The 14417-nt window shown below is 34.1% G+C and overlaps 1 protein-coding gene across 1 annotated transcript in view; it reads left to right on the forward strand.

Annotated features, from left to right (window-relative positions):
* Positions 1–13451, forward strand: part of cnk (connector enhancer of ksr) — a 36878-nt gene extending 23427 nt beyond the window's left edge. Inside the window, exons 11-20 of the mRNA XM_085196765.1 lie at positions 5–335; positions 669–823; positions 899–1093; positions 2506–2775; positions 5003–5188; positions 5527–5975; positions 6561–6657; positions 6958–7007; positions 7525–7630; positions 8098–13451. Coding sequence (XP_085052891.1) covers positions 5–335; positions 669–823; positions 899–1093; positions 2506–2775; positions 5003–5188; positions 5527–5975; positions 6561–6657; positions 6958–7007; positions 7525–7630; positions 8098–8187 — 1929 coding nt within the window. The 3' untranslated portion in view covers positions 8188–13451. The remainder of the gene's footprint in view (positions 1–4; positions 336–668; positions 824–898; positions 1094–2505; positions 2776–5002; positions 5189–5526; positions 5976–6560; positions 6658–6957; positions 7008–7524; positions 7631–8097) is intronic.
* Positions 13452–14417: the final 966 nt, after the last annotated feature.

Here is a 14417-nt window from a genome sequence, read left to right on the forward strand (position 1 = left end):
TCAGATATCAGTCCCACTCCGTCACATAACAAAACACGATATAAAATTACTATCAACTGAAAGGCGTGAACTACCTGCCATCAACGGGGACCCTGACCCGCCGCCTACTGCAGCCTCCGTCCCATCATTATCAAACCAAACCGCCCCTTTATCACCAAACACTGCCCCTTCCGTGCCAAGTTCCGCTCCATCGATCGTGATTGGTGCTGCCAGCGAAGGGAGTGGGTTGGATTCCCTTAAAACAGGTGCCCTCTCGCCTTCTGGTAGTGTCGTTAGAGGATTCTTTCCATCTTCTAAGTCTAGGAGTTTGAAGAAGAAGAATTCAATATTGGCAAGTGAGTATATTTTTGTATATTTATGTTGTGATGAGTGGACAGTATCTGTACGACATTAAATATAGTTTATTATTATATTTAAATTGTTATTCCACATTTAAAAAAGAAAAATACTTTTTTTAGAAAACGCATAAAAATATAAACGTAGCGAGATTTGAACCCGCGCCTCTTCAAAAACGTTCAAGCGCTCTCACCACAAAACCATACGTTCTCATCAAGCTACGTCGAAATTCTTATACGTTCAAGAGTAGGTTTAATTTTTATTTTAAAATATTTTAAAAATGAAAATGCACGTATATATGTATGTATGAGTGCGTATGTGTGTGCGTGTAGAACGGCGTGACGTGCCGGCGCGCTGTCTGGCGCCGGCGGCGGCGTGCGGGCGCGTGTGGCAGCGCGTGCGCGGGCGCGGCGCCGCCCAGGCGCGCTGGGCGCCCCGCCACCTGCTGCTCACGCACAACCTGCTCTACGCCTACAGGTCGGCCGAGGTGAGTGTGTGTTTGCGCGTGCACACTCAGTGCGCGCACACACAGTGTTCACGACAGTCCCCGCGTGTGTTGCAGTGCTCGCGTGCGGCGTGCATGATCCAGCTGGCGGGCTTCACGGCGAGCGCGGCGGGCGAGGTACACTCGCGCGCGCACGCGTTCAAGGTGTATCACACGGGGCGCGCCTTCTACTTCGCGGCGTCGGAGCGCGCTGCCATGCTAGCGTGGCTGGCGCTGCTGCAGCGCGCCGTGCTGCTGCCCGCGGCGCCGCAGGTACTACCCAAATACGACCTGTCGAGCTACACGGATACAATTGTACTAAAAGTACAGAAATTATAAAATATGCTTATATAGTCAAAATTAACCTTTATATCAATTGCAATTTTGATTTTAAAATTAGTCCAAGATCTCTTGTGTTCTTGACTTCTTGTAATGGGACATTATTGATATATGATATAAGATCAATAGGATTTCATTTATTTAAATATTTATTTCTTTTTATTAAGGAAACAAACAATATGAAATTCACAAACATTCCACATTTTTTAAAATAGTGCACAGCCTAATCGAGTTTCCGGGTATATCTTAAAATGATGCTTCTTAAGCGAGTGGTTGTGGTTGTCCTATGTAAAATTTCACTTAATTAGGTATTATTTTTGTGCATACTAACATTACACGTATATTGACAAGAACATACATAAACAATATTCGGGCGAATCGGGAACCTTTCACTTTTTTTGAAGTCGGTTGAAAATGAGAACATACTCTTTTTTTAGGTTGTTTGAAATGAAATGCAACGATGAGGAATCTCACTTCTAACATCAATTTTAACAATGTTTTTCCTTGTAACTATTACAGTATAATTAAATTTTTAACAAAAAAAAAACTAACTTTCTCAATTTTGACCGGATCCCATAATCGGAACCTAACTAAACTTACACCATATTATCCTTGAAGTGTATCCTTTCAAATAAAATAAAATCATCTAAATCGGTTGGCACGACATTGAGTTATTCGTTTATTTGTCGCGCACATACCTAAAGCAAATTTAAGACTTATGTGATTTTCTCATAGATACCATTGTCAGACATGGACAAAACAAAATGGGACCACACGGGAAGCACTACCTTTCAAATAAAAAAAAATATCAAAATCGGTTCACCAAGTCAAAAGTTATGAGGTAACAACCATAAAAAGATAAATAATAATAATAAAAAATACAGCCGAACTGATAACCTCCTTTTCTTACAGAAGTCGGTTAAAACGGAACAGCTTAAAAGGAACGGCGGGGAATTTATATGATTTTTTATTATGTTGAATATTAAAAGATGGTCACTCATTAATCTTCTATCGACGAGTTATAAAACAATCGTTAGGGCTCGTTTAGGAAAGGAATTTATTTTAAATAGTTTCGAAACAGTTAATATATGTTTTATAACGTGGGTTCCAAATAGTAGAACCAAAATAATAATAGCTATAACAAAAGAATTGTACAAATGTATTATAGTGCTTGTTTCTTTAAAATCTCTGGAAATTCAAAAGATAAAGCTAAGCATACGATATACTCTAGCTATCGTTCCGTTGATATGTAAATTGAAAGAAAATTTATAATATAATACAAATATTATAGTAACATTGTAATGTTGTTGTGATGTTATATTAATATGTAACCTTTTACGTTCTAGACGGAGTTATCAAAACAATTCTCCGAAACGGACTATTCAGAAACTGAATCAGATGCAGAGTCCTCAGAGAGAAGAAATGAAAGAGACAGAGAACGAGAGAGTCAGAAGGAAAAGGAAAAATCAAAGTTTGGTTCTTTAAAGAAGTTAACACATCGCGCCGGCAGGAGCGAGTCGCAGGAAAACATCAATCAATCAACTTCTACGAGCCTAGATAGGAAATATTTGAGAATTTTTTCTAGGACGAAGGCTAAGGAAGATAAAAGTGGGAAGGTAAATATGCAAAATGTTAAAAACTATACAGTAAAATATAATAAAAACTGTAAATTGAGAACTCTTTAAACACTGGCCCTGATTGGTCGCCTTTACAGCACAATCGAACAATACGCGTTGTGAATCTAAAAAGTGTCAATAAAATGTTTTTTTTTTATTATCTATATATATAAAAGGACTTGTCCTCACTGACTGAGGTAAGACGCACGCACAGCCGTAACCGCTGTGCGTAGAAACGTGAACTTTGGACAGACTAAGGGATTTTGAAAAATTTAAACTCTAAAGTGCTGAAATAGGGGTTGAAAGTTTGTATGGGAAAAAATTTAAATCGGCACCGATTCTTATAAAATTTGAAATTTAGATTTTGAAAAGTATTTAATTGAATATGTGTTTCATCGTTTTCTAGAATTCTCCCCCTAAAGGTGCAAATAAGGGGTTGAAAGTTTGTATGGATAAATTCTTAAATCGCCACCGATTTTTATGAAATTAGAAATTCAGACTCTTAAAAATATTTAATTGAACACATGTTTCATGGTTTATTAGAATTCACCCCTAAGTAAGCAAGCGAAGCTGCGCGCGTCCGTTAGTGTGATATAAAATATTTTGTACTGACGATATTTTTTTTAATATATTCGAAAATAAAAAATAAACAATTAAGAATTAAGATTATATACTGTGACTTTGGTATTTTTATACTAACACTTCCGCAGGTATACGGATATTTAAGTGCAGGTTCGATTAGGTTAGTTTAGTTATTTTTAAATTTAAAAATTTCTAACGATATGCATTTACGCATATACGCCATGTAGCCGATACTATCCGAGCCGATTTCCAACCTAACCTAACCCAACTTGCACTTAGAAATCGCCTAATCTGTAGCTGCGTTGACGTTGGTACATAAAAGATATTTTGTACTAATTACATATATTGAGCCTACTGTAGTAGTTTTTTAATTCTATGGTGAATTTTTGCGTTTGACAGTGTCGGTTCACAATTTTCGAATTGTTTTTAAATTGACGAGTAAGATTATAAACTAACCGTGTTCATAATGTTACAGTGACATATATAAGCCTAAGGCCTATAATTGGAATCATTTATAAATGTTATAAAATCCAAATAATTAATATGTTTTTTTTTTGTCTGTTTGTCGAATTGTCTATGAGTTTGTGCATTCTAATCTCATAAATGTTCTTAACCAATTTAAAGTTTTCACTAATGACAAACTTCTCTTAACATTCTCTCCTTTATATAAATCCCTTTATAAAAAAAAATATGTCAATATAAATTATAGCATGCGACTATATTGCTACAAAGTGTTTTATTCAATTCTTATTTTATTTTAAAACAATATCCATATGCAAAATAATAATGTTATTAGATCACAAAAGTTAGAAAATAAATAATTATGTAGTACAAGCTGGCAAAGCCGTGAGCCCTCGAATTCAAATTCAAATTCAAAATAATTTTTATTCAAATAAACTTATTATAAGCACTTTTGAATCGTCGAATGAACATATGAACAAAAAGCTACCGGTTCGGAAGGCAGTTCTGCTGAGAAGAGCCGGCAAGAAACTCAACAGTTGCTCTTTTCAAAGTCAATGGTACAATCTATTACATTAGCTGGCAGCTATCCTGTATCTCATTCAATAGACATTAATTCCATACATGTTTATCTTCTAAATATTCTTGAACAGTGTAATAAGCTTTACTTGTTAGATTTTTTTTACTGATATTATAAATTTTGGAAGTGGCAACCTAGAATACACTGCGGAATTTTATTATATACACGTATGCTCAGACCCATAAAAGATTTATTAACTTTTTGGAGGCGAAAACTTGGAGTAACAATTTTATCTTTATTTCTCGTTCCTATCGTATGACTGTCACTATGTTTACTACGACAATGTATATTTTGTCGGACAAAGACAATATTATAATATATAAATTAGGAAGCAACTGTAAGAATACCTGCATCCTTACAGTATCTTGAATCAGTCTGACTTGAATAAATGTCGATCCTATAACTGTTGCGTTAAAAATCAAATAATTCCTAAATAATTTTAAATATCAGGTAACAAGATTTCATAATTAATATATCGCTACTATATATATACAGTGCAAGTACAGTTACGACTTAGCCAAAAAAATAATGCTATTTATTAAATATTGTCCAACCAAATAGCACATTAAATTGTAAAAATTCTATATGTTACTATTCCTTCCACAGTCAAAACAAATAAACGTGCCGATACCCACCGAGCACTACCGCAGCTACCGGCGCGCTCCTCCCGCACCCCCCGCCGCCGCGCCTGCGCCCTCCAAGTTGCCCAAGCCTATCAACTACATACACGCGTCGAATCCCAACTTGTTGGACTTTGAGAAAAGCGATTTCGTTACTAAGCCTGCTATTACGGTGAGTTCAGCACGGTCGACGGGTCGCGGCCGATCTCAAGTTAGGCTTTCAAAAATGCAAATATCCACGTAACTTCAAGACAGCCACGGCTCCTCGACCGTACTGTTTAAGATTTTTTCTTTTCTTATTTTTATTTATTGTCGTTTATTTATGTTATGTGTGATGGCTTAGTTATGGTTATTACGTTTAATTAATAATAATTAATAATATAAATAAAGAAATAAATAAATAAATATAATTTCGATGTTTTTATTGTGTTAACTTTTTTATGGAAAAGTACAGTCAGTTTTGAGGTAGCATGTCTAAAATTGATGTACATCCTCTATCAATGATTTTAGGTGCCGAAACTGAAAACCCACAAAACGGATAATATAATCGGTTTCGTGACACTCGAGGAGTTTATGTTAAAAAAGCAGGAAGAGGAACGTCAGCAAGTATACACTGACCGCGTCTTAATGGGGGTCGAAAGGAAAGGGGGCGTGGTGTCAAAAGGACACAATATAAACAAAAAAGCGGGCGGGGCGTCGTCGAACCACGCCCACAGTGCAACCGATAACGGGAAACGGCGCGGTAGCTTATCGGGCTCGCCTCACAACAGAGAGGACGGCGACCTGCAGCGCCGCCTCGAGCTTATCGTGCCCGACGTCATCTACGGCGTGTCCAGCGCCGACCTACCGCTGCCCGTGCTGGAGCTGCAGGCGCGCCATCTGCCGCCCCCGCCCACACCCTCGCCCGTGCTGGCCCCTCCCGCCGCTGGCAAGCCGCTCTCCGTCGCCGGAAAGGACGGGTGAATGCCTTAAAATATTTGCAATCATGAAAATTTATAAGCAAATACGTTTTTTTAGATATCATATAAAAGTTTTAACTCGGCAGGATTTGAACTCGCACCTCTTCACCTAAGGCCTAGGATTTTCTAATAAATAACAAATCTCGAAAATCATATACTTTTTATTAGGATGCAAAACATTTTACACTAAGTGCCCTCTACTTATCCTGGTACATTTAGGATATAGCGTGATAATTGAAAATATTCAAAAATAACAAGAAAAAAGTATTTTTAACATTTTTAAAATGCTAATTGTATACTTAGGAAAGACAACTTATTTAGAAAACGTATAAAAATTTGAACCTAGCGGGATTTGAACCCGTGCCTCTTGGAATTCTTCCTAAGGATATAAGTTGTAACAAGCGTATAAGAATTTTAGCTTGATAAAAACATTTAGCTTTATGGCCAGAGCGCTTCGACGGCTTACAAAAGGCGCGGGTTCAAATCCCGCTACGTTCAAATTTTTATACGTTTTCTAAATAAGTTAAAAGTAACCTAACGTTTTACTACAAAAACTACTAATTAACAAATTTAATTTATCTTTAGATACGAAAAGATAGTCTACCCAGAGGAAAGAGAAAGCAAAGAGAGTAAAGAGGACCGCGGAGAGGCGCGACGAGGGTCGCTGCGGCGGGCGGATCGAGTTAGTATACCATTTAATAAAACGTAAAAACACAACTTCACGCTGTCGCCTGTCTCCCGCGTAGACACTTTGATCTTCGGTTTCCTCTTAAAAATAGCAGGGGGTCAATATCTGACTGTCAAGTGATTGTTGTGAGTTTGATCTTCATGCGGGGAAATAATATTATTTAAATTATTTTTATCACTCCGTACCATTTAAAGATCTACTAATATATGACCATGGACCTATAAAATATAATAAACAATACTAATTTATAAAAGTATTTTATTATTAGTTAATTCAATATGATGATCGTTTCAGGTGCACTCTGGTTCTCCACACATGCCCTCGACACCGGTGGTACATGATAGGTTTGTATTTAATTTTTTTTGTATACTACTTTTATTTATTATCTATAAACTATGTTATATTTTTGAGAAACATTTTAAAGCCACCCTTGTAAAAGTAACATCAATTTTTTAACCGATTTCTGTAAGGAGGAGATTATCAATTCGACTGCATTTTTTTTCTAGCTAATGCTACAACCTGTCTGCCTGTTTGTTTTACTTGGCACCGATTTCAAAATTATAAAATCTTTGTAAAATTATTTTTCCCTTTTTAGTTCGTTGTTAGAAGTTAGTTTTTCTTTTTGTTAAAAATTAATTTATTGTTGTTAGCAACAAAAACAGCAATATTATATATTTCAATACGACAATACGAAATTATAATTTAAATTTTGTCAATCCTAATGTTTTAGGTTCATCATTAAAAGCCATATAATGACTCATGTTTATAAAAATGTTTAACTCAAATACTTTTAAGTTTCTAACATATTAAACTCCCATTATTAAAATATGAAATCTAATGAGAATCCGAATGTGAGTCCAGTTGGAGCACGAGTCCCGGGAGCGCTGGTGCGGCGGGCGCGGGGAGCGGGGGTGTGTCGCTGTTGCGACAGATGTTTGGAGTGACACGACGTGACTTGCAACGACAGGTATTCTAATAAAATTTCATTAAAAAAATTATTCAAGTTGATATTAATTGTTTTTAATTTAAAATAATAAATACCTAATGTTAAGACATTATGTCGGACAGAGCTTGACACTAAATTTTATTGACCGAATCAAAAAAGTAAATATAATGATTTCCCTCAGTAGAAAACTAATGTTTGTTTTGTGCTGCGGCGCCAGGATTGGCCTCAACTCCAAATTTAATTTATTATGTAGAATTACCACATCTATTTTTCCTATATCACTCAAAAATATATTCATTTACTTGCTCTGGTAATAAAACAAAGCGCGGCGTAATGTTCCGTCACTCAACAAACACTACTGTAACATGCCCGAGGTATAATGTCTTAACACTGTGCTACCTCTAACTCGCCTGCTAAATGCGGGATACAGCATTAAGATGAAAAATTTACAAAAAACGGTCATGATATATTTGCTTATTAATTTACAGGAAAGTCAACGCGGCGAGCAATACCCGCACTTACAATGTCCCCCGACCTTTCAACCAGAAACATATTCGCTGCGACCTCGAAGAGACTAGCTGTCTCACTCGCTCATCTTTCTATACATATGTTAGAGCGAGACGGATATATAATTATTGACTTACATAAAAGAAACGTTTTAGCAAGGTCACCTGTATCAATCTGTATATCAATGTGTATGTCTATCTCGCTCTATGCAAGAACCTGTTGTAGCAACAAATGTCACCTATTTGAGTGTTAGAGACAAACAGATCTATCTTTAGAGAAGAATTCGTTTCTTAATTATTTTATATCTATACAAATAATACTTACTCGCCACGGAAAATATTCAGAGAAGTTTTATTGGCGTTTCTAAATATATTTTTATATCATAGGTATATATATATATATTTATCTATATAACAAAGTCACACTATATAATTTTACCTACTTTATTGACTGCTAAATCACAATATGACATCTTTTTAAATACATACACATTTTAAAGGATTTTTTCGAAAAATAATAAACAGTTTTATGAGCATTTTATATTTGTACTATGTGACTGTAAGTCTGATAAGTGGTTGTAAGTCGCAAACTACGATTAAACTTTTTTAAAAAATGTGCCAAATTTTGAAAAAATCTTTATGTACATACTATAATAAAAAAAATAATTATAATATTGCTGCTTAATTATAATGTCATATAAATAATAACGGAAAATATATTTGTGTATGTTGGAAAAATTAAACAATAGTTTTTAATGACGGCATAGTTTATTATAAACAAAATAAATAAATAATTGATTTTGCATATCATATTTTTTTTGATATTTTATAATAAAATCCAATCTCGTTGAATGTTGAATAATTAACAATATAAATTTAGTATTAAATTGTGTGACAAATGCTCAATTTTTGACATAAAAACTGTAATATTAATAATAATTCACTGTCGCTTTAAATCGTTGTTCGAAAAAATACACATTTAATAATATATAATTTAATAACATTTGTATATTATGAATGCACAAAGTATAAAAATAAATAAATTTTATATATATTGGGGACCGTCCAGTAGTGAACATTAAATATAGTAAGTAAAGATAGTAAGTACGTTTCTCCTTTAACACAGTCATATATTTATATAGAGTACAGTAGTAAAACGTTGTGTAGTATACTCGTGTATATATTATAGAGGGTAGAGCCAAATGTATTCTATCAATGTGTTTTTAGCTTAACGCTGTATCCTGCACATAGCAGGATATGTAGAGTGAACCTGAACCTGGAAACTTAGTGCTAAGACACTCCGTTCCTCACTTTCCGCCGAATTATTAAGGCATTGCACGTTGAGCGGCGGAACTCAACGCCAAACAGATGCGACTGCGTCATGGACTCTAATCAATTATTAAATAACTTGTTTTTACAAGCAGTAATAGTATTAAGTCCTCTTTAGCGACGGCCCAATTGTTGGCACAAACACGCACGTGCGTGTGGAACGAAATGTTTTAAAACTAGGTTCCCTCTGCCTAGCCTGCGATATGCGAGTTACAGCGTGAAGCTATTTATTTATATATTTTTCATAAAACATATTGCATTAAGGTAGTAATTAATACACGGGTGGCCCCTATTTAATTTTGTAAAATATTACTCGTTATTTTATCTTTAGAATTACAATTATATAGTGGCAACATTTTAAATGTATATGTATGGATGTTTGTAAGTAATAATTACTGGAATATGGTGCAAAAATGTTCGTCCAGCACAGATAACCTGTATTAGCCTACCTATAAATTGTAGGAATGTAAACAATTATAAATATAAATAGTTAAATATTTAAAAATATTGAGCAAATGATGAAAATGACTTCCATGTGAATCAATTTTTAATACATTATTAAAAATGTATATTTTGTTACCGCTTGAACATTTAAATAAGTTAGCAATATTATTAAAAAAGATTTTTTTATTGTGTACAAGATAATAAATGTAAAATAATATTTCTAGACGTTGTTGATAGCTGTACTTTATATCTATGTATATACATAAAAAAATATGTATTATATATTTAAATATGGTAACACTGAAATTGTAGTTATAAAAGTTAATAAAGCGACACTGTGAGTTATACATAACGTATACATTATATATATCTACGTATGTACTACAAAAATAATTTTGAACATTTGTATTTTGTATATATCGGCTCGATCCTTTCTCGGGGGGAACTAATATGTATTTATTGGCTCACTCTGCTAACAACACCAACACGCTGTCTCGTACATTGGGCGGTGCGTGAGGTACGGGGTGTCTTAACAGTAGGTTCCCTTTGCTAACCCTGCTGCATACGAAATAAAGAGGAGCTTCTTTTTATATAAATAAGTTATTAAATTAAAGTATACGAGGGTATTTCGAAAAATTTAAGTGTTGGCTTATTTGGGTGCTTACAATTATTATGTAGGTAGATGTATCGAAATATACACTTTAGAACATTTCTATGGGAAAAAGAGAGTTGAGATATATCGATTTTTGTCTCTGTGTGTTCATAAATATATAAAATACATACGAGGATAGGACTGCGTCGACAGTGGATACAAATATCATATTGACAAATGACATTTATTTAAAAAATAAGAATTGAATGAATACTTAACTATTCTGTAAAGTAATGAAATATAATTAGATACTTTATGAAATAATAATTGAATTTATATTAAAAGAGGAGAAGGTTGAAATGGGTCACTTGCTCAAATTTTTCAGCTTGCAAAAAAATTTTATGATCTTTTTATATGTAAATCGATGTTTTACTCGATATTTCGATGTCAATGACCTTTTCTTCACGGATTTATGTGATTACGCTATACTACCTGGTACATTATAATCATTATATATTTTATTATTTATATAAATATAACTTCAATTTTAACAATTAATTATTTTGTACTATAATACTATAGTATTATAATTGTGAGTAATATTTTAAATCTTATTTAGTTTAAGTATTTTAAATTTTTTTTGTACGTGTAGGTGTTAGAAAGCTTTGGAGGCATATATTGTAAGACTTGATGCACACTAGAGACATCTTAATTTTTTGATATTAAAATATTAGTTACTAAATATAAAAAAATTTTTTTTTCGGGAAAATTGCTAAGTGCGTGTACTCACTTCTGTATACATATATAAACGGGATGTGAGTTGATATCTGTCTTAAGGGAATGCTTAATCATCTTATTCTCGTTTAGTAAAACGGGAACCTACATGCATATTTATATAAAAAAAATTAAAAATCAAATATGAATCAAATCATTAATTTAACCATTTAACTATATGTGTGGTGCTACTTCAGATACTCACGTAAAGTCTAAAGTCAAAGCCAAATACTTCTTATTCTAAATAAGAAGTTACATGCTTCATTTTTTGAACGTCAAACAATTTAACATCAGTTCATTAAAGTTAATGCCTCAGACCCGAGAAGAACTGGCGCATGAAACTCGGCGGGACTTTTTCAAATCAATTATCAGGCCGTCGTGGTGCAGCGGAACAAGGGTGTGACTGTAACGCGACGGTTGTGGGTTCGATCCCCACTCGAGGAAGTGAAATATTTATTTACGTTTATATTTCCATTTCTTCGCTCTGGTGTCGAGGCAAAGCACGGCGTTGAGTTCAGTCAGTCAACACGCAATGCCTCCAGAATTCGGCAGAAAGTAGGAAACGAAGTGTCTTAACACTAGGTTCACTCTGCGTACCCTGTTGTGCGCGGGATACAGCGTGAAGCTGATTTGATTTCTTTTATATAACGTAGAATTAACAGGATCTACGGCTTTACCATTTAAGAATACATCGGCTTTAACAATTTTTGTGTTAGATGTTCTAAAAGTTATACATTTATTTTTTTAACTATTCAATAGAAAGTTATTTATACTTTTTAGTATTTCATGGTTCTTTCCTAGTAAATATGATTGAATCATTTGTAAATATTAAAAAGAAAAGGACTAAGAACAAACCCTTGTGGGATCCCCTCACTGACTAATGACTCAGGAGATATCTTGCCATCGACAGCAACTCTTTGAACCCTGTTAGCTAAATAAGAGGTCAGAAAATAGAGTGGGCACAGAGCATCCTGCGATCCCTTATTTAATAAATTACTAGTGTGAATCGAGCCAAAATTCAATATAATTTGTATAAAAAATATTATTATCTTAACTATTTTCATTGTCGTTGCTCAAATTCAGTTGGGTTCCACTGCTCCACCCGTAATGTTGAGAACCTATGCCTGAGAAAGCGAAGAAAGTAGATTTTCTTTTTATTTAATGGTTATCACTAAAAACTTACTATTTTAATTAAATAATACGATTTTTAATCATAAATAATTTATATAAACGATGACTACTTACGTTACTTCAAAAAGTTTTCGATATATTGTGGAACCCAACACTGCTGTTGTTTTAACAAATAGATGAAATGGAACTAATCTAAATTTATCGAAAAAAACGATAGTTTTTAGACAATAGTTTTTTTTATTATAAGCAAGATTTTTTAATGTAGTTTGAGGTCAGTCGTGACGCAGGAGCGCAAGCGTGTGACTGCTAACGCGACATTCCCGCTCGTGGATATGAAATATTTAATATTTTAAAAATCAGCTTCACGTAAAGGCACTCCGTTCCCCACTTTCTGCCGAATTCTGGAGGCATCGCGTGTTGAGTGGCAGAACTCAACGCCGCACTTTGCCTCGACACCAGAGCGAAGAAATGGAAATATAAACGTAAATAAATATTTTACTTTCTCGAGTGGAGATCGAACGCACAACCGTCACGTTACAGTCACACCTTTGAGCCGCTGCGTCACGACGACGGCATGTTTGAATGAAAAATGAAAAATATTTTGATTATTAATGAATATTATTTTATTTTTATACAAATTGTAATGAAATATGGACGACAAGGATTGGTCGGTGATACTCAGCTTTATGTAGCTAGAAATTTATTATTATTAAATGAAGTGTATTTTTTTACAAACGAAAAAAATGTATTGGAAAATATCTATTCTATACTATAGTTTTAATTAAAATAGTTTTTAAAATTTTATTTACCATTTCTTTGTGTATCTTCTATACTTAAATAGATTTAACCATTCATTTTGTATAAGCTGTGCTCATTTACGATTATATAATGATGATCGTCTACAAGATGGATCTCTTAATAAACAAGGGTGGAGTAGTGTCTCATATGTCTATAGTGATGCGGACGACGAACTACGTAAAGCTTTATTCGTGTACTAAACTGATATTTAACGTTGGGATATATCAAACTGTTCAATTATTTACTTAATACAAGGATTTCGTATAAATGTGTGTTTTTATTTACATGGCACTAGAAAACCGAAACTTCGTTTGCTTGAACTATGAAGAAATGTAATATTTCGAGAAATACTCTTTTTGTACTCCCTACGCTCCCTAGAAAACCTCCATGCAATACTGACACAACCATCGTGTTCACCGCCAGGCGCCATCCACGCACTGCCACGAGAGTTTCTATATTCTATATATCTTAACTTGAAGCGTAGTGTAGTGGCGTAATAAGTTTAATCGAGAGTAGTAAGTAGTCTGTTTAGGCGAGTGATGTTACTAATATTTGACTTGTCTAACAAGATTACAATTCAGGAATCAAAAACGAACTTGGCTTCGATTAATTAAAGTCACCGAGGTGACATTAAAAGGCACGGAGACGCTAATTAAATACAAAGTATAATTAAGTTTTCTTACAAAATGCGTGTGTTCGGGGGAGAGGGGAGGGCGGTGCATTTCAGCTTAATTAGTTTCATTAATAAACGGAAGAGCGGGATGTAATTACGTCTCGAGCGCCTTTGATACGATCTTGCTATTCTTTCTTATATGCATATTTACTTTGAAATGTCGCATTTTTTCATGTTTTCTTGTCTTTCTGCATAATATGCTGTAAATGAGACATACATTTTTGTAGACTTCCGCAGTTGCCTAGTTTAACAGAGCATATGAAATCTAAAAGATTTATAAATATTTTTTACATTTAAAAATGTATATTTCTGTTAAAAGAACCAGATTTTTGCTCCTCGTTAATATCAGCGCAGCTTCACGATATATAAAGCATATTTCCTTGGCAGAGATAACCTAGTATTAAGAACCTCCATTCTCCGACTTCTGCCTTCACTGCACTTCGGAACATTGCATGTAAAGTGAAACTCAACGATCTACTTGGTTTATCATCAATAATTTAGATGAATACGATTATTCTCGTATACGTAGGTGAAGTATGAGTCGTACACGGAAGTGTCTCA

The sequence above is a fragment of the Heliconius melpomene genome, chromosome 13, assembly GCF_056956725.1.
Source record: "Heliconius melpomene rosina isolate 202511_hmr_F chromosome 13, ASM5695672v1, whole genome shotgun sequence".
Lineage (NCBI taxonomy): Eukaryota > Metazoa > Arthropoda > Insecta > Lepidoptera > Nymphalidae > Heliconius > Heliconius melpomene.